We start from the raw sequence: 24,698 nt of genomic DNA, 5'->3' as shown, positions 1-24,698 counted from the left end.
AATTTTCTCACTTTCTTTCTCCAGCTTAAGAAACATCACACTGAAAGCTGGCGTTGCCCTCAAAACTGGCCATGCCTTCAGATTGAACTAATCACCATTTAGAGTTTCTACAAACTTCATTCGCTTCCTTTTAAAGAGACATGAAGCAGTAATCCAGTTCCTTTGCAGGCACAGGAACATTTTAAAAGCTGCTCAACATAATTTTTTATTAATATGTATTAAGAAACTGACGACTACACTCCAATATCATTGAAAATGACAGAATAATTTCTTAGTTATTTTCAGTTGTTAGATTCACACCAATTTTTAAAAAGTTAGCTTTTGTGACAAATCAGTTCTCGGCTATATAAATCAAACTTAATCAAGTTCTTGCTCAAATATGCAAACTCTTCTAAAACAATTTTTGAAATATTTATTTTTCAAGTGCTTCCCACATGCTTTGGTAGATTTTGAGGTTCAGGTTTTCCAAGAATATGGCTGTCTCTGACCTGTAGAAACATCAGGCAGGACCCAATTCAAGAATTCTCGATCCATTCCCAGTGCCAGTACTTTGTCCATGTTCAGGGACAAAAGTTTGGGCAGCAAGTTCACACCCTGTACTTCCAATCTAGCTGATTCCATTGTGGGCATCTCCTATGTCTGCCTCCGTCTCCTCTACCCCCTGTCCACAATTTTCACTGAGTCCAGCAAGCTTCTTGAGGACTCAGTTTGTGACACCTCTGGCAAGTTTTGAACCATGTCTGAATCCTGGAACCTTTTGAACAGTTATGCAGTACATACAGAGCCAGTGAACCACATTAATAATGGTGACTTTTCAAATACTCATGAAAAAATCACTGATTTAGAAGCCTGTTTGAAGATTTTGTTTTAAAGATATCGCTCAATTTAAGTTAATGCTCAAACCTGTGAGAACAGACTCTGCTGGACAGATTAATTTGGTGAGAATTGGAGCTCAGCCAAGCACTCATAATAAGACCATCGAGCAACACGTTCAACAAAAACAGTGACTAGGTATCAGTTTCTCTAAATATCCTGTTCCTGATTATGATCCAATGTAACAATATAGTAAGCAAGTATTAATGTTAAGCAAGAATAATAGCTGGCCTTTAACTACTCAATCTTCATTAGTCCCACTTTATACAACTTGACTCAGCCTGAATGTTGTTATATTTTAAGTGTTCATCCAAGCACTTTTTAAAGTTTGAGATTTCCCACTTCAATCAGACAATGCATCCAGGTTCCTACCATCCTTTGTATGGAAACATAATCCTCAAATCCCCTCTAAATCTTCTGCCTTTCACCTTACAATTTTCTCCATTTGTTATTGACCCTTCAACTAAGGGTACAGCTGCTTTCTAATCAACCTGCCCTTGCCCCTCAATCTTAAACACTTCAATTAGGTCCCCTGTTACCCTTCTCTGCTATAAAGAAAACAAAGGGGAGAAAGTGAGCACTGCCGATGCTGGAGATCAGAGTCGAAGGGTGTAGTGCTGGAAAAGCACAGCCAGTCAGGCAGCATCAGAGGAGCAGGAGAATCGCCATTTTGAGCATAAGCTCTTAATGAGGTAAATGGGAGGGGTTGGGGCTGGGGGGAGATGGTAGCTGAGAATGCGATTAGGTAAAGTTGGGATGAAGGTGATAGACCCGAGAGGAGGGTGGAGCAGATAGGTGGGAAGGAAGATAGACAGGTAGGACAGGTCAAGAGGATGGTGCAGAGTTGAAAGATTAGATCTGTGATAAGGTGGGGGGAGAGAAAGTGAGGAAACTGGTGAAATCTACATTGATCCCATGTTGTTGGAGGGTCCCAAGGCGGAAGATAAGGCGTTCTTCCTCCAGGCATCAGGTGGTAAGAGTTTGGTAGTGGAGCAGACCAGGACCTGCATGTCCTTGGCTGAGTGGGAGGGGGAGTTAGTTGGCCATGGGGGCAGTGGGTTGTTTTGTGCTTGTCCCGGAGGTATACTCTGAAGCATTCCACAAGTAGGTGTTTTGTCTCCCCAGTGTAGAAGAGTCCACATTGAGAGCAACAGATACAGTGGATGATGTATGTGGAAGGCTCCTTTGGGGCCTTGGACGGAAGGAAGGAGGGGGGAGGTGTGGGTGGCGGTTTTTACAATTCTTGCGGTGGCAGGGGAAAGTGCCGGGAGGGGAAGGTGGGTTGGTGGGGGTGTGGATCTAACTAGGGAGCTGCAGAGGGAATGGTCTTTATGGAACGTAGATAGGGGTGGGGGGGAAATATATTCCTGGTGGTAGAGTCTGTTTGTAGATTCCAGAAGTGGCGCTGGGTAATGTGATGTATCTGGAACTTGGCGGGGTGGAAGGTGAGGACTGGGGGCTCTGCCCTTGTTTCAATTGGAGGGATAGGGTTCAAGGGCAGAGGTGTGGGAAGTGGATGAGATGGACTGGAGGGCATCATGAACCACATGGGAAGGGAAATTGTGGTCTTTGAGGAAGGAGGCCATCTGGTAAATTCTGTTGTAGAATTGATCCTCCTGGGAGCAGATGCAGTGGAAGCGGAGGAATCTGGAATAAGGATACCATTTTTCCAGGAGGCAGGGTGGGAGGAGGTGTAGTCCAGGTAGCTGTGGGAGTTTGTGGGTTTGTAGTAGATGTCCGTGTTGAGTCGGTCACCGTTAATGGAGATGGAGAGGTCCAGGAAAGAGAGGAAGGTGTCTGCGATGGTCCAGGTGAACTTAAGGTCTGGGTGGAACATGTTACTGAAGTTGATGAATTGTTGAGCTTATTCAGACATTCTTCATAGCTAAGCTGCTCTATTCCTCTCAACATAATTTGCATCTTGAATCTCCTTTGCACCCCATTCATTGCAATCTCATCCTTCGTATATTGCAATGATCAGAACTTCACATGGTGCTCCAGCTGTGGCTCAGCCATAGTCCTATACAGCCATCATAGCCTTCCTGCTCTTGTAATCTATGCCATAACTGAGAAAGGAAAGTGTCTTGTATGCTGCTAGAACCACTTGATTAATCTGTCCTGCTGTCTGGGCAAACACCCCAATGTGCCTCTGGTACTCTAAGCTTCCTCGTGTTCTAATATTCTGTATCACCTGTCACTTTTCAGGATTAAACTCTCTATTTGTCTCTGATCTGTCTCGCTGACCAATCGATCTATATGGTCAAGTTACCTAAGACCTCCTTCCTCACTGTCAACCACCTTTCCAATTTCAATGTCACCTGCAAACTAACTTATCATTCTTCTCTCATTCTAATCTATATTTGTGTGTGTGCGCACTATGTGCCTTCAGTCACACAAATAGTCTCCTTCCACTCCATGGAACCTTGTCAAAGTGTTTGCTGAAATCCATAGAAACTACGTCAAATACACTACCCATTGTAGCCTTGAATATTATGACTTGCACTAAATGTGAAATTCTCAATATACACTGTTGAGGCTCCCAGGTTAAATAAACTAAATATCTTAAGCCATATCTGAGGACAACCAGCATGAATGAGCTTCTTCAGGGAAAGTTAGGGATTTTTAAATAGCTGCTGCAATCCTCATAAATTTAACATCCAGTATTTCAACAGAATAGGTATTAATGCTTTCAGAATATTGCTTCTTTGAATAACTCAATCTGTATTGCTTGATTTAGGAGGATGTGATCTACAAAGCTTGGATCCACAATGGTTCAGGCAGAAGATTTCAACTGTCAGTCAGGAACCCACATTGTTTGCAACATCAATAAAAAACAATATTACGTATGGAAAAGAGGTTAACATAGAGGAGGTAAGCTTTTACAAATTTTGCTGCAGTCTGGTTGCAAAGTAAGGATTTCTATTGTTTAAAACATGCAGTGAAACATACAACCGAATTTAAGGTGAGGTATCAAATTTGTGGAATCTCTTGGCAAATCCTGCATGACTTTTGTACTTCAGAGACAGGAAGCATTAAAATAGAAAAATAAAATTTTAATTTGTTTGGCACTTTTCAAAGCCTCGGGACATCACATAGGGAATATGAGTGGTTTGTTATCATGTTTATGGATGGGTACAATTATTTCAAGGTTTTTAACTTTATTGTCTGAGACATGAACCATCTAGACATGGGTAACTATTCTGAACCAAATTACGTTCTGGAGGGAGAAATGAGTACGATCACAAGCCAGAAGAGATCTTTTGAAATTGAATTTTCAGTTTTGATTCCTGCTGTGACTAAGAACATTTGCGTCTACAAGAATTGATTTATACCGTTCAAAACTTCTCAACTGATAAACAGGAATTGATGAATAGTGACATAAATTCCACTTTCTGCGAGGACAACATTGGAGTATCTGTCACAACTACTGTGACATCATAATGCAGGCTATTTACATGCATTTGTGAATTTGCTAAGGAAAACAAAGGACAGTAAAAAAAAATGTAACCAATGTATTCATAGAATATTGGCTAACATAGTTTCATTTCTTAAAATAGATTTTACAGGGAAACCATAGATGCTGACACACTAGATCGGTAAAATTTTATTATTGTAGTAAGATTTTGAACCCTTTAAACTGAAACCTGAAATACTGCTTACTATGAGTCTAAGAAACACCATGAGGGATAATAGGATGAAATTTAGAAATGAAAAGGTGATTAGACAGAACAGTTATAACTTCACACAGTAGCCAAGGGCAGGATTTGATTTGATCATCAGTAATTTTAAGGGGTTGGGCAAGCATTGGGGGAGGAAGTCTGTTCGAAACTACAGCTTGTAAAATGTCAATACTGATTTTGAAATCTTCAAGCCCACCAGATGGTTCATAAGTTTTTTTTTGGTCCTGTAAATTCCTTTGTGTTCAACTTTTCTCTAAGAGCATGAATTCAAATAATTAAAGAGGATAGTCTACTAAGAATGAATACTGGTAACAATGTTTTGATGCCACAGCACTATATTTTTTAAAACCCTGTTTGGTGCCCAGTTCAGCATAATTCAAATGCTGTGAACTGTATTATCTGCAGTGTTGCATATGAAGCAGCTATTAATTATGCAGAAACTATTATAGAAACGTGTTTGTTTGAGTTTATTTTGGCATAAGAGACTTATACTTAATGGAATATTCCAAACATGTAAACAGTGATACACAGCAAAAGACTCAATCATTAAAATACCTGTTCCACACTGAGGCATCACAATTTATGCATTCTCCACAGCAGAAGAGGATAGTATAATCTCCCAGAAGAGATGAGAAACCAGATAAAATACAGGAAATTGTTGGGGGAGGAATGTGGTCATTCTTTCTGGAAAGATCCTAATCGTCTGCCTTGGGCAATTGAGCTTGTTGTTCAGTACTTATCTACTTTGTGCAAGGGGATTTTTTTTTCCCCAGCCAGAAGAAAGTTCAACCCTGAAGACCATGAATCAGCATTCACTACATGCGCCTGCAACTTGTTCTGTAGATGTTATTCCCTGAGAAAATAACCACCTCCTGACATCAAACACAGTTCTGCCGTAACTGTATTAACTGAATATTGTCAGATGAACATCCTACTCCCCTAACCACTTTTGCTAATTTATGTTTTGGAAAATTAGACCATCAATCAGAGTTCAAATTTCAGTGAAACCTTACATATAGGTTAGCACTGCTGCCTCACAGTGTCAGGGACCTGGATTTGATTCCAGTCTCTGGGGACTGTGCAAACTTCACACAATCTCCCTGTGTCGGTGTGGGTTTCCTCCGAGTGCTCTGGTTTTCTCCCACAATCCAAAGATGTGCAGGTTGAGTGGATTGGCCATGCTAAATTGCCCGTAATGTTCAGGGATGTGTGCGCTAGGTGCATTAGTCAGGGGTAAATGTAATAGGGTAGGGAAATGGGTTTGAGTGGGTTACTCTTCGGAGGGTCGGTGTTGGGCCAAATGGCTTATTTCTCCACTGTAGGAGTTTTTTATTTCTCCTAAGATGCCTAATCTATGATGTGGAGGTGCCAGTGTTGAACTGGGGTGGACAAAGTCAGAAGTCACATAACGTCAGGTTATAGTCCAACAGGCTTATTTGAAATCACAAGTTTATGGAGTGCTGCTTTGTCAGGTGAAGTGACCTGACTATAATCTGACATTGTGTAACTGATGCCTAAATTAGTTAGGTTTGAAAACGAAATGAAATCAGACCTGAAAGGTGTTGGCTATTAAATCAAATTGGTCAAAAGTTCAACAATGAATGAAGTAACTTTAAACACTAACTGCATTGTTGGATACACAACTCTATTTTCTACTTAAATATGAAAATATGATGTATTCTTCCTGTAGTAACAATGTTAACCATTATGGTAGATATGAATACTTAATATGCTGCAAAATCTATGACATTAAAGTCAACGTTTGATAACCAAAGACCAATGTTGCTATGTGGAAGACTTCATCAAATGTGTTTCTATTAACCATGTAGGAAATTTAGCAAATTAAGATGCTATATTGATGATGAAGTGAAAGTTTGTTGCACAATGCTATCAAATATGAAATTCAGTATCAGTGAGAAGAAATTCTCTTTTGTTAGATTGTATTATCATTCTGATTGAACACCAACGTCATATAAATGAATTATCCCATGGGTTTAACTAAAACTTGCCTTTTATATCCTGTTCTGTGAACTGTACTTTATGAATGGAAAGGGAGCAGGCCACAACCCTGTGAGAATTTAATATAGATTGTGGTGAAATAAAGTTAGCCATATGGTGTCATCTCACAAATCTCTAATTTCCTGAAATCACTCTGGTGTGGAAATCAGAAGATCATCCACCATTTTGAAAATACTAAAAATATCTGCAATTGTTTGCCTGGAAGATATGATGGGCATCTAACATGAAAAGTTTGGAATGGTAGCTACGACGGGGCATCACAAGCCACAAGCAAAGGTCTACCGTTTGGGAGTGTGGCTGAATGCTGTAAATTCTACTGGTGAAGGTGGCCACATCTGAAAGAAATCAAGATAGATTGAGAGAGCAGTGAGCCTTTAAATTTTGTAGTCATGACTCACCTTGTAGTGTTCTGAACCCATCTGATGGTACTAATGGACCTGTCAGGCCCCAGAATGAGACTTGGCTTGATTTTTTTTCATTCTAGTTAAGGACACGACCATTCACTGTAACAGGGTCCACCAGGCTGAAGAGTTCATTTAACAACAGAACAGAAGTTTGTTACGTTGAAGGTGAAAACAAAAGTAAACAAAGCTGTCTAGATATAGAACATGATTTGAAAGATCTCAGAAACATAGCATAACACAATTTCATCCTTGCAGGGTAGAGATTTCAAAGAGGAGCCTTGAGTTATGTGTTCAGCATGATCTTTATTCAGAATTCCTTAACAATGCATTATGGGAGAGGTCACTGGAGACAGATTCCAAAACACTGTACAAGATATGTATACATTCAGTGTTTACAATGATTACCTGCAATATTGACATCAGCACCTGCCATATCCCTCTGACTGTCATACCCTTACACAGACATGTGTATGTGCCACCTGCATCGTACTGAATGGATGCTGTTTGTTACTTAGTGATGCTGCAATTGTTTATTTTTCCAAGGAAATAATGACTAAGTAATGTTTTGCAATTGGTTCATTATAATGCTATCTGTGTCTCTGCCTCATTTAATGAGGTTATCTATTTATGCCCTTCATTATAAGTTAGTCAGTCCTTGGTGTTTACACTATTTGTCCTTCAATCCTCCTTGCTAGCGAGATGGGGGCTTCTCTGTACTATCTACAGCCATTTGTCTAAAGGAATTCAGCTAAATTCCTGTTAGTTTGTTAATTGCAGTTATAATTTCACTATACCAACCTGTATAATATGTAATCGTAACTACATAATAAGCCTTTGATTATGGTGGAATCAGAATTTTCCTTCTACACTTTGCAAAATAACAAACTTTGGATTAGTGATACCAGGTACTTTACCTTTGGTTTTTCAAGGGTAATCCTTATTAAGACTGTTTATAGGAACCTAATTAAATTCAGTGATATTTATATACTAAAACTACAAATTGTAACAATTACTATACTGTAAGTTTTTATATGTATAATATGTGTATACACATAAATGTACTTATTACCATCTAAAGGGTCTTAATTAATGTTAGTCCACTTTCCCTCTCTATCCATACTAAATAGGTTCTAAATTTAGCTTGCTAAAAGGCTTCCATCTGATTTTTTTTCCTATAAGAAGTGTCTCAGTGTTTGCATTCCTTCATTCCTTCTCACTAAGATTTCTATGAAGCACATCATTTTGTCTGGTTGCCATGAGTATGAAGGCCATGATTCTGACTGGAACCTGACAATTCTCTTCAGCCATCTTATGTCAGCTAAAAACCACAGTCAGCCATTTTGTTACCTGCAGCCAGGCGCTGCTTCAACAATCCTGTTTCCCAACATTGTCCATCGTAGAGATCCAAATCTGGACAAACTACCCTTCTATATCAAATCTTAAATTGGGCTTAATTGATACACACTTTGCATTCAGTGAACTGTGAAGTCTTGCATGAATGCTGTTAAAACACAGGTTATACTTTCTCCGCCTTCAAGATCTTGCAGATTTCGAACCAAGCCCACATGGTTTGGACTAATGGTTGCATCGATGTAACTGTTTTCCCTCAAATGTCCTAAGCTCCTTTCTATACATTTGGTTTTAATCCCAGTCAGGTTTACTCCAAACTCCTAAAAGCTTTCAAACTTTTGAGTTTTCTAAGCTAATGCTATATGACCTTATTATAATCCTTTTTTTATCTTGAACTAAAAACAAATTAATCACCTTCAATATTTGCACCACCTACCATATTGCCACAGTAAAAACATTTTCCATTAACATTACTGAAATCTCTTCTTTCTGATAAGAGACAAGATTCGGTCTGGAGGATATGTCTGGCCTATTCTTTTTTTAAAAAGACTCCATCACAAAAGTACCAAACTCCAAAATGCAACTATTTTCAAATCCAAACTCTAAAAATAGTTTATGTTTATCTCACACAGGTTTAATCACATTGTAAATGGCACAGTTACACTGCTGCATGGCATATCAGCCTGGACTCCAGAATGTTTGGGGAGTGGGCAAATCATTAATTTTGATGCCATCCAGCAAGATGGGAGAAAGTGGGCCACACATTTTCCATTGCCCTGCCAAATAACATGAGTTTCGGAAATGGAGTTCAATCACAGCATATCAGCAATGAGCTAAGTCTGTACTCAAAGACCATTGATTATTTTATGAAGTGTCAAAAGCATGAGAATATTTTAGGTTTGTGTTTTTTCATTAGTAAAATCATGTTTTGATTAAACAGTACAGGCTAGAGTTATTTTAAAGCTAAGTTTTTAGAAGTTAATTTTCTGCTTTGGGTTATATATAGTGTTTTTACGTTTTCAGTGCTAAGTTGCTTGGGTTTAATTCTCAATTCGAGTTCCATGTTTTAACCTGTCCGCATATTTATAATTGTATGGTTTACAATATTGAGCTTCTCAGTGAATTATTAGCAGGTTGACTTTGTCATTTCCTCAACCACATCTCACCAGAGCATAGACTGTGAACCCATAATTTTCAGCTTTCTTACTGAAGGTGAGAAAATATTACTTTTAGGAAAGTACTTCCTGATTCCTCTTCCAGTATGCATAATGTCCAAAGTTGGACATTTGGCGTGACATTATCAATTAAGTGCCTGTGTGGAGACAGGGAGAAAGTGAGGACTGCAGATGCTGGAGATCAGAGTTGAGAGTGTGGTGCTGGAAAAGCACAGCAGGTCAGGCAGCACCTGAGGAGCAGGAGAATAGACGTTTTGGGCATAAGCCCTTCATCGGGAATCATTCCTGATAACAGGCTTATGCCTGAAACATCAATTCTCCTGCTCCTCTGATGCCGCCTGGCCTGTGCTTTTCCGGCACTAAACTCTCAACCCTGTGTGGAGACAGGCAGATAAACAGAAGGGATTTAAGACAGGAAAAGTTATGCTGTGTGATTTGTTTATCTCAGCTCTTTAAGTATTGAAGATAAATTGTCAAATAATCTTGACTCCAACTTCTGGAACTCCACTTAAAAGGGATTTTGTTCTCTTAAAGCTAGTAGCATCACTCAACCAGCCACCCCTGGAAATATCAGAAACCAGGCAAAAATGCAGTGCCACACTTCAACACTGCCTTCCTCAATGTAGTCCTGAAAGCTGTCCAAAAGAGAAGGAGGAAGTTTTATTTCTTGTGGATGGCAACAAGAAGTCATCCTACTTGAGTAAGTCAACTGGACAGAGGAGCTGTGCAGGTCAGTGTCCATGGACGTGTCAAAAGTACCTGGTTCTCATGTCACAACATGACTGATCATTTCTGCTATGCTCGGCTATGCGCCACTACCCACTCAATGCTTATGTTCCTACTAATATGAGTAATCATTGTAAGGATGTCACTCCAGAGTAACAAGTTTGGAAGCCAGGTATCTCCATCATATGTCTCGCACAATCAGCGCCTGTCACTTCATTGTATCACTAAAGGCACCACTGTGGTATTGCCCCCTCCTGTCTGCTGGAATTCTCGCCAAAGAAGATTAAACATTAAAAGAGCTGCAACATTCAGCAGTTTGAACACTATCAGTTCACTGAGCTTTCACCACAACTAGGATAAGCTACACATCTTTTCACTAAGTCTGGCATGGGCAAGGACACAACCACAAAAGTTGGCCTTTCAGCTCACTTTGTTTTCCTTGCTTGCCTGCCCTGTCAGATTTCCTGGTGTCAGCCAATATAGCTATCTCATGAACCAGCTTCACCCTTCACTTGACAAACTTTTAACAACAACAGGAAGTTAGACTCTACATGACTGAGACTTCCCACAAGCTGTTCAACATGGAGATGCTCCAATCCTACCATTCTGCATTTGTGCAAAACAAAAAGCTTTTTTCTGAAGAAGCCAAACTAGTGAAGCCATTCCAGCAACCTGGAGTATTGGTGACGTAATAAGTGCGAAACAAGTTTCTGCCCGTCACTGTTGGGAGCCCGACTCTCCTGAAATTTTTTGAGAACTTAATAGCAAATATTTAACCTGCTGTTGTGAAACACACATTTGTTGCATCTAAAAGTTTCAGGTGGGCCCAGAATATTTTACCCAAAATATTGTTCCTTCATTTCTCTGGATCAGTATACTGGAACTTAGGAAGTGCAGCAGTTTGAAATGAAACTTTACTATTGTTTTCTCAAAGGGGAAAGTGAGGTTTGCAGATGCTGGAAATCAGAGCTGAAAAGTATGGTGCTGGAAAAGGTCAGGCAGCATCCGAGGAACAGGAGAATCACTGTTTCAGGCATAAGCCCAGGACGTTCCTGATGAAGGGCTTATGCCCAAAACTTCGATTCTCCTGCTATAATTTTCTCAAAGGAAACAGACAATAAAATGCCAGTGAATCCCATATCACCAAGAATCAATTTATGTTAAGGGGCTATTTAAATATGTTACATTTATTATTAAATTTTACTTCATTGGTATGAGTTGTTTATGAATGTTTTTAAGATGTTATTGAAAGAATGGATGAAAGATGTGCTTGTTATCTAAGTTCATATCATAGTTCACAGTGTTGAGGAATTTTTTTTGATACTTATATCATTCCAGTAAGATACAAGAATGTAAAGGTTTTTTTACTAGTCAATTGTTCATTGATTCACATGAAGGAATGACCTGACAAGCACTGACATGGCCTGTCTTGAGTGATGATGAAATAGTATTGAAACACGCAAATGATTAAAAAAAGAAAGGCACTGACCTTCTGTTACGTTTTCCAAGACTTCGAGTTTTGACTTCGTAGATCTGTGATGATCGTTATGGAGCAACATCTTCATAGTTTCTTATGCTGTCTGTTCTTTCCAGGCATCAAACAAGAATAAGATGTTGAGTAGAATATTTTATGCTATTAAGCTTTGAAAATGGTGAACTGAATAATACTGAGTTAATGTAGTATCCTGTCACCTTAAAGACTTATTTAAGTTGTAGCCAGTACATTTTTTGTGATGAAGTATTCAATTTACGCCATCTGCAAATATTTGGGCAGTACCTGCTCAGTTCACAGGAACAAAATGCATCCTGTACTGCTGAAGAATATTGGAACCATATATAGTTCAAACTGTATTCAAACACCAGCACATACAATAGTAATCCATGAGTCTAAATCTTGCCAGATTAGTCTTTCTTCAGAGTACACCTTGTAAATGATTTCCTGTAACAATTAAAATTTTGTAATCTTTGTTAATGTTCCCATTTTGTCTTTGAAATAGTTCCGAATTAGTTGAAGTATATGCTACCATTTACGAAATTACTTTGTTTTTCAATTCCTTTCTGTTTGTACAATTGCTTCCAGACTTTGTTAATAAAATAAGCTGATTAGAATCTACAGACTTTTAAATGTGGCAAAAATACTTTACACATGTCTACTCTGAAATGTCAATTCAACATCTGAAAAGAGAGGATGAGTACACCTTTAAACTTGAGCTGCAAGTATAGATAGCTAACCAGAAGTGCTGAATTCTTTTTTAAGACAAGATTCTTTTCTGGTGTTGGAAATGTTGGAGTATTTCTGCTGCATCGGCTCTTATTTGGTTTAAAGGGACTGTATAAGTAACTGAACATCCCTGACTCTCCCTTGTCCTTGACCAGTAAGGTTAAGGAGAATCACAAGGCATTTCATACATATGATAGGAGCAAAAGGGCAGTTACGGAATGCATAAGCCTGCTCAAGGAGGGAGGTTATGTCTGGAGCCAGAGGAACTGGGTGAGATTCTTAACAAATACTTTACATTGGTTTTCACCAAAGAGACAGACGTGAGGGATGTTGAGGTTAAGGAAAGGTATGTGTATGCTCACAGGCAAACCAATATATTGAAAGTGGAAGTGTTGCATGTGTTGAAATACATTAAGGTAGATACATCCCCAGGGCCAGAAGGGACCTATCCCAGGATGCTGTGGGAGGCAAGGGAGGAAATAGTTGGGGCCTTAACAATATCTCTGCATTCTCTTGGGCCTCTGCTGAGGTTCCAGAGGATTAGAGAATGGCCAATGTTGTTTCTTTGTTTAAGAAGAAAAGCCTAGATAATCTAGGTAATTACAGTTCAGTGAGCCTTACGTCATTTGTTGGAGCCAAGATACTGAGAGAGAGGCTTTATTCACATTTAGAAACAAGTGGACCTCATAATGATAGGCAGAATGGATTTGTGCAGGAATGATCACATCCCATCAATTTGATTGAGGTCTGTGAGGAGGTGACAAGAATGGTTGAGGGAAGGACAGTGCATGTCATCGACTTGGACTTATCTCACGGCAGGCTGGTACGCAAGTTGAATCTCAAGAGAGCTGGCTAGGTGGATTCAAAACTGGTTTGGTCATAGAAGACAGTCGCAGTGGAAGGGTGCTTTTCAGAATGGAGATCAGTAACTGATGGTATTCCACAGGGGTCATTATTGGAACCTTTGTTTGTAATATATAGAGATGATCTGGAGGAAAATATAGGTGGTCTGATGAATAAATTTGTGGATAACACCAAAATTGGCAACTTGCAGATACTGAGGAAGATTGTTAAAAGATACAACAGAATATAGATTGCAGATTTAGGCAGAGAAAAGGCAGATGGCGTTTAGTCCAGGCAAATATGAAATTATGCATTTTTGAAGATCAAATTCAGGTGTACGTGATGCAATAAATGGCAGAACCCTGAGGAGTATTGACATGGGTGTACAGGTCTAAAGAGCCCTGCAAGTTGCAACTGAAGATGGATAAGATGGTCAAGAAAGCATAAAGCATGCTTGCCTTCATCAGCCAGGGCATCAAATATAAAAGTTGGCAAGTTATGTTGCTGCTGTACACAACTTTAATTAGGCCCCATTTGGAATATTGTGTGCAGTTCTGGTTGCCACACTACCAGAAGGATGTGAATGCTTTGGAAAGGGTGCAGAGAAGGTTTACCAGGATGTTGCCTGGTCTGGCGGCTTTAGATCCAAGGAGAGATTGGAGCGAATAGTTTTGTTTTCACTGGAAAGACCGAGGCTGAAGAGCAACCTGATAGAGGTCTACAAAATGATGAGAGACATAAGTAAGGTGAATAGTCAGAGGCTTTTTCCCAGGTGGAATGGTAACTACAGGCGGGCACAAGTTCAAGCTGAGAGGGAGAAAGTTGAGGAGAGCGGTGCCTGGAATGCGCTGCCATTGAAGGTAGTGGAAGCTGGTGCATTAGCAACATTTAAGGCATATCTTGATAGACACATGAATTTGAGGCAAACAAAGGGATAGAAACCCCGCATTGACAATAAGTAGCTCATATAAATAAGGATTAGGAATTGGCACAGGCTTGGTGGGCCGAAGGGCCTGTTCGTGTGCTGTATTGTATTGCATTGTATTTTATGGCATTGAGCAACCTTACATTCTTGCGACACATAGCAGATAAGACTGGTGGTTAATTGTCCTGCTGATTGTAGAACGGTGCTGGTAGGCATCCATCACTTGGCTGGTCTCGGTGAAGGAATATCAAATGTAGGGAAAACTTGCCTACATAATCTTTTTATCTGAAATGAACGTACATTTTTAAAGAAAAATTAGGTTACTTTAACATTTTCAGTTTGCAATTTGGCTTTCTCGTGACATTTAGCTTTGCCTTTTCAATAAGCTGTGACCTGCTCTATCGACACCTTTTTTGCAGTTCGATTTACTTTTGAACATTGCTTATGTTTTCAATTATAAACTTGTCAGGATTACACACTTAAGAATATTAGTGTGAAATATGTTGTGTTACAAAAATGAAGATATATTTTCAAAAAGAAGTTTAAAATGAGTCTGTTTAGTTTGGCTAATTTCGCTGACCAGTCACTTGTAAATCATGGGCAATCAATTAATTTTCATTATGTGCTGAATAAAACCGTTTGCAAAACAATACATTTTAGCAAAACCTGCAAATTGTTTTTTGAAAAGTGCAGTTAATTAGAGTCAGGTGCATAAATTTAAACTTAACATAAAATGCAAGAAGTAGCTGTTTCAAATTAAAAATACACGTAGATAAGTAAGGAAAAAAAATCCTCGAATAATGAATAAACCAAATGTTGGTCACATTGAAAACAGCCTCTAGTGAAACCACGAAACATTGAACACATTTTATATTGGCAACCCCCTGAAAAGCCATGTACTGGGCAGATTCCTGATGAATTGACATTTATTAATATTGTTCTGACCATTACAATAAAATTATTCAAGTTAAGAAAAGGAATGCCACGGGTGGCACAGTGGTTAGCACTGCTGCCTCACAGCGCCAGGGACCCGGTTTCAATTCCCGCTCAGGCGACAGACAGTGTGGAGTTTGCACATTCTCCTCGTGTCTGCGTGGGTTTCCTCTGGGTGCTCCAGTTTCCTCCCACAGTCCAAAAATGTGCAGATCAGGTGAATTGGCCATGCTAAATTGCCCGTAGTGTTAGGTAAGGGGTAAATGTAGGGGAATGGGTCTGTGTGGGTTGCGCTTCGGCGGGCCGGTGTGGACTTGTTGGGCCTGTTTCCACGCTGTAAGTAATCTAAGAACCAAATGATAAGAGGCTTACATCAGAAAAGATTGAGAAGATACTCAAAAGAGGGACAAGAGAGAAAGATTTAAAGATTGCACAGAAACTGTGGAAGTACGCTTTTAAGGATCCCTAATTGAACACTGAAAACTTCTTTGTCAATTCTCTATCAGCTAGTCTTAAACTTGCCCAATTATTATTTTATTAATTACTGCTTAATGACAAGCCGACATTCTACAACTGTATCATTTTTCTTTCAAATTACATTCTATATCTGAAGCTAAATTTCCAATATGCATAAGTATGAATGCTGCTTAACACAGAGATACTGTCAACAGTTGTATTATTAGTATAGGGTTTTGTGACTGTCCAGTTTCCCCTTTATGCAGCTGTGATTTTGGCAGACAATGCAGCTAGTGTTTCACAGCATAGCTTTCTAATAAATTAAGGGCCTTCTTACTGAAATTGTCCCTCGTTATAGCCTGTGGTAATTCTGCAATGCTTCAGAGTCACTTGCTTGTCAACAATTTGACAGGATATGAATGACAGACTGATTGCTGCTACAATCTGTTGCCTCCCATTTTTCTTTTCCAAAGCAACGTTATTTGTCATTTCGAACACTTTTCTCAATTGTACGACTAAACATAGCAAAGTAATACGATTACTTGAGTACGTTTTACATTTAAAATCATATTCTTAGTTGAAATTTTGCTTCCAGAGCACAGACTTTTACTGTTGTTGAGGGTTTTAGTAGTGGAACTGGAAGTATGCAATGCTTCTTGTAGGTGGGTTAGCTAGCCAATCAAAGAACATTCAACCAACTTGTTCTTCGGAGTTGAGGCATGCAGCCAATTTTGGGACAGGAATGGGCTGGAAATGATGTCCCTGCCATTAACCATCAAAGTTGCAAATGCCATATTTAAAAGATGCCTGAAGCATCATTCTGGGTGTTGTTTTGGAGGTGTTGACACTTGTGACCACTGTGGAAACCCACTGTTTCTCCCAGCATCAACCGTGACTCAGAAGAAGATGTTCACTGTAGTTTCAGTGCAAGTTCCTCTCTGGGCTGTGTGGCAATGACAGAAGAATTTCCTAGGGCTGGAAGCAGGATGACCTTCAACTTGAATGAGGTGGCCTGGATGACGTTTGCAGCATGGGTTATTGGGCTTGGAGGTTCATACTAGAACTTCTGTCCAGGACAAAAGATTTGCTTTTCAAAAGGGTGAATTGGGCTTCACTGCGGGCTGATGCTCCAGGGTATCAGTCAATTAATTGACAGTTGAAGAAGAATGCCAGACTGGACTTTGGGCTGCAGGCCTTAGTGTCAGGTAGACTATTTTTGAACTAAATGGGATCCACTTCATAGTCTGCAAGTTGTACTAGCTGCAGGACATATATATGCATCACACTTACACACTCCCGTTCCCTTCCCAGTAATGTCACAGGCATGCATGTTTATTAAGCAGTTATGGACCCACTGAGATCATACTCTGTCCTTCTGTCTGCTTGCCTGGATAAAGGAAGAAGCTTGAAACACATGAGCATGTGCAAAGACCAGAGGTGGTAGTTTTAGGGTCTTGTCCTCTAATGGGGAAGGGCCTTAGAACTTGTTTTGATTAACTCATCGGATGTGTATATTGCTAGCTGGTTAGCATTTTGATTTTTTAATTAGAGTCTTAGAGATATACAGCACGGAAACAGACCCTTCATATATGTTGACCAGGTAGCCTAAATTAATCTAGCCCCATTTCCCAGCACTTCGCCCAAATCCCTCAACTCTTCCTATTCACATACGCACACAGATGCCTTTCAAATGTTGTAATTGTACCAGCCTCCTCCACTTCGTCTGGCAGCTCACTCCATAAATGCACCAAACTCTGCGTAAAAACTTCCCCTCTCCCCCTAAACCGATGTCCTATAGCTCTGGATTCCTCCACCCAGGGAAAACACCTTGTCTGTTTACTCTATCCATGCATCTCATGATTTTTATAAACCTCTATAAAATCACCCCTCAGCCTCCAGCCTATTCAGCCTGTACCCATATCTCAAACTCTCTAGCCTGGCAACATCCTTGTAAATCTATTCTGAACCCTTTCACATTTCACAATATCCTTCCAATAGGAGGGAGATTAGAAATGCACACAATATTACAAAAGTGGCCTAACCAATGTCCTGTACATCCTCAACATGACCTCCCAACTCCTGTACTCCATGCTCTGACCAATAAAGGAAAGCATACCAAACGCCACCTTCACTATCCAATCTACCTGCGTCTCCACTTTCAAGGAGCTATGAGCCTGCACTCCAAGGTCTCTGTTCAGCAACACTCCCTAGGACCTTACCATTGTGTACAAGTCCTGCTCTGATTTGCCTTTCCAAAATACAGCACCTTGCATTTATCTAAATTAAACTCCATCTGTCACTCCTCAGACCACTGGCCCATCTGATAAAGATCCCATTGTAATCTGAGGTAACTTCCTTAACTATCCACTACACCTCCAATATTGGTGTCATCTGCAAACTTACTGACTATACCTCCTATGTTCACCTCCAAATCATTCATACAAATGATGAAAAGCAGTGGACCCAGCACATCCTTGTTGCACACCACTGGTCACAGGCCTCCAGTCTGAAAAACAACCCTCCACCACCACCCTCTGTCTTCTACCTTTGAGCCAGTTCTGTATCCAAATGGCTAATTCTCCCTGTATTCCATGTTATTTAACCTTGCTAACCAGTGTACCATGAGGAACCTTGTCAAATGCCTTACTGAAGTTCATAAAGATCACGTCCACCACTCTGCTCTCATTAATCCTCTGTTACTTCTTCCCTTTTGTCCTTAATGTATTTATAAGAATCACTTTGGATTCTCCTTAACCCTACTTGCCAAAGATATCTCATATCCCCCTTTTGCCCTCCTGATTTCCCTCTTAAAAATACTTCTACAGCCTTTATACTGTTCTAAGGATTCACTTGATCTCTGCTGTCTATATCTGACATATGCTTCCTTTTTCTTAAGCAAAACCTCAATTTCTCCAGTCATCAAGCATTCCCTACATTGTTTGAGGATAACGTGAGTGTTTGTACACAGATGTAGAGGCTTGAGACGCCTTTCAGTCAAGGGAGGATGCCTCCAATCTTATGTTGACAAATGGACATAAGAGTAACATCTAAATCATAAGTGAGAGAGGAATTGTAGGTAACAGCTAATTGTTTGTGTTCTCCACCATGAGATCTCACAGCAAGACCATTAGAAAGAGACAGCCATCCATTCGTTCCACCTTCACCTTTGAGGATGATAATACAGTGAACTCGGAACCATCACCTAATTCCCTTGCGTTATCCACCAAGATAGAGAGAATACAGAGTGCACATTGTAGGTAATGCTTGAAGGCACTGTCTGGTGAGTGCCTCACAGACACGTGCCCCCAGCTAATGGATGACATGACAGGTCTGCTGGAAGCAGGCCCATGCTGAGCCCCATACAGATTGTGCACCTCTGGAATCAGCTATAGGAGGCTTGATAGAAATGCGGAGACCGGCAGGATAGCATCTAGGAGATATACCCAAGTCTATATACATACTTGAGTAGTAGATACAAGGGTGTGTCCCAATTCTGACTGCTCTCTACAGTGTGGAAACAGGACCTTCAGCCCAACAAGTCCACACCGACCCTTCGAAGAGTCACCCACCCAGACCCAAAGGCAGTCATTTTCTCAGCTCCTTTGAAAAGTTGCCCATGTAAGGTAAATATGATAGGGTGATGGGTTTCAGTGTGAGGTTGGAGGGTGTCAGATCTTAGGGGGAGAACAGAATGTTTTGCAACCGGTTCTAGGGAATGTGAGAGTCAAGTTTAGGGTCAGTTGAATAGTTGGTCAGGGGTTAGACTAGGTATTTAATAGTCTGTTTTTCCTAGGTAACTACTTAACTGCAGTAGAATCGCCAAATTCTCTGATTCTTTAGATACTTTTGGAAGGTCCCAGGCGTAGAGCAATTTTCGGGTCAATTTCCTTGGAATCTGCTACAATTGGGATTCAGTCAGGCCCTAATTCGCTCTTCCCATTTACGCTTCAAAAACTATTCTCTGTCGATAGGAAAATCCTGGCTTTAGTTTACCCTGCTCTTCTCACAGAATTAAAGGGGACAGTTTGTCAAAGCAAAGGGACAGAGATTTTGATGCTGGATGCTTCTCGGCATCTTATATTTTTCTTCATTCCTGTGTAATTACACTTTTTTTTAGCACAGTTGTTTCCAACTTGCCTTTCTTGCCATCAAGCTGAATGCTAAATTCTAACATGTATGGCCACTATTCCCTCAGGAATCTTTCATGCTGAGATCATTTATTAAACCTGCTTTGTTACACACAATAATCCAGAATAGCCTGATCCCTTGTTGGATCCATAAAATTCTGTTCTAGAAAGCTATCCTGCATGCACTCTGTGAACTCTTCCTTATGGCTGCCTCTGCCAATCTAATTTTCCCAATCTATATGATGATTGAAGTTCCCCATCATTGATGTTCTTCATTACTTTCTGATATATTCTGTTTTATATGCTACTTCCACCAGTGTTGTATTCTCTTTCTTCTTACCTCCACCTGTATGGATTTTACATCATCCAAACTAAGATCACTTCCTAATGTGCTAATCCCATTTTCTATGAAGAAAGCCATCTTGCCATTTCTCACTTCCTCCCTGACCTTTTGCAAGATCGCATACCATTCAATGTTCACTTCCCAGCTTTGATCTCCTTGTCACCATGTCTCCAAAATGTCGCTAAGATCGTGCTCATTATCCACCAACTGTGCTGTTAATTTATTTCCTTCATATTGAATACTGTGTGCAGTCAAGGAGAGAGCCATTAATTCTGACTTATTACCTTTTGTTCCTCCTCTACCCCATTTGCTGATTTTTCTTTTTAGAAGTATTTGTATTCTCTGTTCATTCCTGTCTCGCTCTGCAGCCCAACTTATTCAATGTGCCAAGACACTGGTCCTAGCATGGTTCCAGTAAAACCCGTCTAACTGGAACAGTTGCCTTCTACCAGTGCTGGTGCCACTGCCATATGAACTGTAACCTATTCCTCCTACATCAATCTTTAAGCTAAAAGTTTAACTCGTTGATCCCTTGGGACTGACTTTCCTTTATCTGTGACCGGAAAGAGTTTCCCCTCTTCCCACTCCTCAAAACAACATGACCACTGTACCCATGATGATAAAGTCCCTCACTCCTCTGCACTTTCCTGAGCACTTACCCAACTTTTTTTTTAAGAATTCTTGGTGTGGAAACAGGCCCTTCGGCCCAACATGTCCACACCGACCCTCTGAAGAGTATACCACCCAAACTCATTTCCCTACCCTATAACGTTTACCCTGTCTCATACACCTAACCTACACATCCCTGAACACTATGGGAAATTCAGCATGTCCAATCCACCTAACCTGCACATCTTTAGATTGTGGGAGGAAACCGGAGAACCAGTGGAAACCCATGCAGACACTGAGCATGTGCAAACTCCACAGAGACAGTCACCCGAGGCTGGAATCGAACCTGAGTCCCTGGAGCTGTCAGGCAGCAGTGCTATCCACTGAGCCACCTCCCACCCTCTTCCTTCCTAATTTAGTGAGACATCTCCTGTACCTCTTAGGTTTCTGTCATCCAGTCATCTTTGATTCCATTCATTAAGCAACTCATCCCATAGAGATAAAATCAACAAAGTAGATGACCTCACCTGCACTTTCACACAGTGACTGAAGAGAAACACTTTATGGATTAGTTAATTGAAAAGGTGCACTTCTAGTAAGATTTCCTTTTGATGAGTATGTCTGATGTGCGTATACCTCAAACTGCCAACAATTATTCAAGAAATTAATACCATTGTTTCATCCTTCAGTTAAGAAACTGACTTTTGGTCTTCCGCATAGCTAGGTTTTCCAGCCCACTTTGCTTAATGCTTCTGGGAGCATAACAAGATACTATGCTTACGTTCTTGCAAGTAGTGATGGAAACAATTATAGAAGATTTGCTTAATATTGTGTGTGTGCGCGCATTGATGTGGTCTTTAAATTACTTCATAACACGTGGGGGAGGAGGAAGTGGAAAAGTTTCAATTTGATACATCTTTATAGCAAGTGATAGGCCAATGTTGTGTGCTGCACTATGTGAATGTCCTTCACATACCCTACAATCTCTACATTCATTTCAGGCTTGACATGTAGAATTCCTCTGTACCAACTTGAGATTGAGGAAGAGTACAACAGAATAGGCTAATAATAGATTCTTGTTTTGCTTGACTGTAGGTCACTGGTAACTGATAATTTGTAGCAAGGTGGAAATTTACAATTTTGGCGTTGAATTAGTGGAATGCACTAGTGCATGACAACTTCCCTAGATGCAAAAGAATTTGAAATTCAGATGAGCACGATAAAAATGTAGGAATTTCAATGAAGCTAATTTAGTTTGAGATTCTTAATGTTTTTGCTTCTAATGCACTTCAAATGTTTTAGGAAAATATTAATTAAACAATTTCTTTTGAAATTATTCCGTTGCCAAGAGAGCTGATCCAAAAATGCTGCCTGAAAAATAGGAGTGTTCGTTTTTAATTGTGAACAAGTTTCTACAGACTTCTGATGCATTTGTACAAGAAGGTAATCTATGGGTTGTAAGGTTATTTTGTACATTTCCTTTTCTGAAGCCTCTTGGCTTTCAAGCCAAATGTATTATTCCTTTTTTAAAAAAAAACTAACCTATCTCGCAATGGTTGCTTTGGTTAATTTTATGATGCTTATAATCAACTTAGTAAACTGTGTGGTTCTGTTTTTTTTTAAAAAAGTATGTGGTGTATTGCTCAATTACATGTCAGAATATTGAAAGGGTAATGTGGTACACTCGCAATGTGTGAACGTTAAAGCTTTTCTCATTGTTTTAAAGTTTTCCGTCGAGATCAACATTCCCTCTGTGCTGCACAGCTACTCTGAAGCTCCGTCTATGTTGATTGACATGCCAATGAATGAATAGCCATTATATTTATTCATCTAAAGGATGAGGGCATCCCTGGCTAGGCCTGCATTTGTTAAGCATTCCTAATTGACTTTCAACTGCCCTCTAGACAATCATATTTATGTGGTTTTGAAGTCACATGTAGGCCAGACCATGTAAGGATGGCAGCTTCCTTCCCTATAATACTTTAACGGAATTTTGAGACTCTGCTAATTCCAAATTCTTTGTGAATTCAACTTCCACTATTCAAACCCCCAGGTCCACACAGTATCAACTGGGTGTCTTGAATTATGAGCTGTTTAATGGATTCCAACTGTTACTAAGTGGACTTGAGTTCTGTTCTTATAGTGGACAATTGATTAAAGGATGAAAGGGAGAGAGGTAGTGGTCAGAGGGCTCAAGTGTTTATAAATCAGTAATTAATTCCTTTAGGCCAAGGCATTTTGTAAATACAGGTGAGCCTTTAACCATCCCACTCTGGATTCTGCCAGCTTGCAGACTTGTGGTCAAGACTGACAACAGTATTGGCCCCAATTCCTGATTCTTTCCTTCAATATGAGGATCCAACCCCCACTGTGTGTTGTACATAGGTTTGAACAGATTAATACTGAGGCATGCCATGAGCACCACCAATTATGATGTGTGGATGGAACAGTTCAGAATCTCAAATCAGTGGGAACTAGCATCCAGTCCTGTTCAGTCTCTGTAACAGCATGTATCACATCAACATAACTTGTAACTTTGCTAATGTGCAATAAACTATCTTAACTAAAAGAGACTCCAGTAGTCAGAGTAGGAAGTGGTTTTCCTCTACCACGCTGGACGAAACAGGTCCTGTAGTGTTCTACATTTAAAAGGGGTGGGTGCAGCAACCTTCAGCAGCAGCAGCTCATACAGCATAATAAACTAGCATGGCCCATACAACAATCTGAACTGAATTTGTTGATTTAAGTGGGATAGAAACAATACAGGAAAGCAGCAATCTTATTCTCAGGATTAGGATAGATATTATTACCTAGTTTTCTAGTCTCTAATTTGTTGTCCAAATACTTTGTACCTTTAAGCATTTCTTCTCTTCAAGAAGGGAAATAGACAAATGTATGGCCTCTTTCCATGTGTAAGGTGTTATGGTCTAGATAGCAATACGTACTTTATTTTTACCCTATCGTTAAAATAAAAGAAAAACTGAAATGGAATCACCTTAACTGTATTGGAAAATTTAACAGGATATTAGATTATTTAACTACTAAACAGCAACTGTTACAATACAGTAACATCCCATAAACACCCTTGGAAAAGGCTAATTCAGTAAAATAGATTGTCCTGCATGTCTAAAACCTAAGCTTTTAGCTGTGACAGAGAGGAGAATAATAGCTTCCACAGCCAGCTTCAAGACAGCATCAACTAACGAATGTTAACTTTTAAGCCTTGTTCTGTGGCAACTTGACTACACTCCTTCATGTTGCTTCTATTGTTCCAACATTTAAAAAAAGCCCAAAGCTCCTCAGGCTCATTACATTATTGGCTTGGAACAGACTGCTGTGTACTTCGGTCTCTATCTCCGTTTTTTAAAAAAAAGTACAAAATGCACCTTATAAAGTCGTAGTATCACTACATAAGATCATATATTATCCCTAATCCTGTTAGCCTTCATCTTGTGTCTCAACCTGAAATGTGGTACCTTTATCAAATATGCCACATTCATTTTTATCTGTTGTACTATGGGCCAATGGGCTGAGGAGTGGCAGTTGGAGTTTACATCTGATAAATGTGAGGTGTTGCATTTTGGAAAGGCAAATCAGGGCAGGACTTATACACTTAATGGGAAGGTCCTGGGGAGTCTTGCTGAACAAAAAGGCCTTAAAGTGCATTTCATAGTTCCTTGCAAATGGAGTCACATCTAGATAGGTTAGTGAAGAAGGTGTTTGGTATGCTTTCTTTTATTGGTCAGAGCGTGGAATATAGGAGTTGGGTAGTCATGTTGTAGCTGTACAGGAAATTGGTTAGGTCACATTTGGAAAATTGTATGCAATTCTGGTCTCCCTGTTATTGGAAGGATGTTGTGAAATTTAAAACGGTTCAGAAAAGATTTACAAGGATATTGCCAAGGGTTGGAAGATTTGAGATATAGGGATAAACTGAATAGGCTGGGGCTATTTTCCCTGGAACATTGGAGGCTGAGGGGTGACCTCAGAGGTTTATAAAATCATGAGAGGCAT

The 24,698-nt window shown here is 39.9% G+C and overlaps 1 protein-coding gene across 3 annotated transcripts in view; it reads left to right on the top strand.

The window, feature by feature from the left end:
• The window catches only part of LOC122562633 (ABC transporter B family member 1-like), a 174,603-nt gene that overhangs the window by 85,467 nt on the left and 64,438 nt on the right, over window positions 1–24,698 (top strand). For all 3 annotated transcript variants that reach the window (XM_043715648.1, XM_043715646.1, XM_043715645.1), the window contains one exon: window positions 3,611–3,744. In XM_043715648.1, the coding sequence (XP_043571583.1) occupies window positions 3,611–3,744 (134 nt within the window). The remainder of the gene's footprint in view (window positions 1–3,610; window positions 3,745–24,698) is intronic.

The sequence above is a fragment of the Chiloscyllium plagiosum genome, chromosome 25 (assembly GCF_004010195.1).
Source record: "Chiloscyllium plagiosum isolate BGI_BamShark_2017 chromosome 25, ASM401019v2, whole genome shotgun sequence".
In the NCBI taxonomy this organism is placed as follows: Eukaryota; Metazoa; Chordata; class Chondrichthyes; order Orectolobiformes; family Hemiscylliidae; genus Chiloscyllium; species Chiloscyllium plagiosum.
This window is presented reverse-complemented; position numbering and strand designations above follow the sequence as displayed.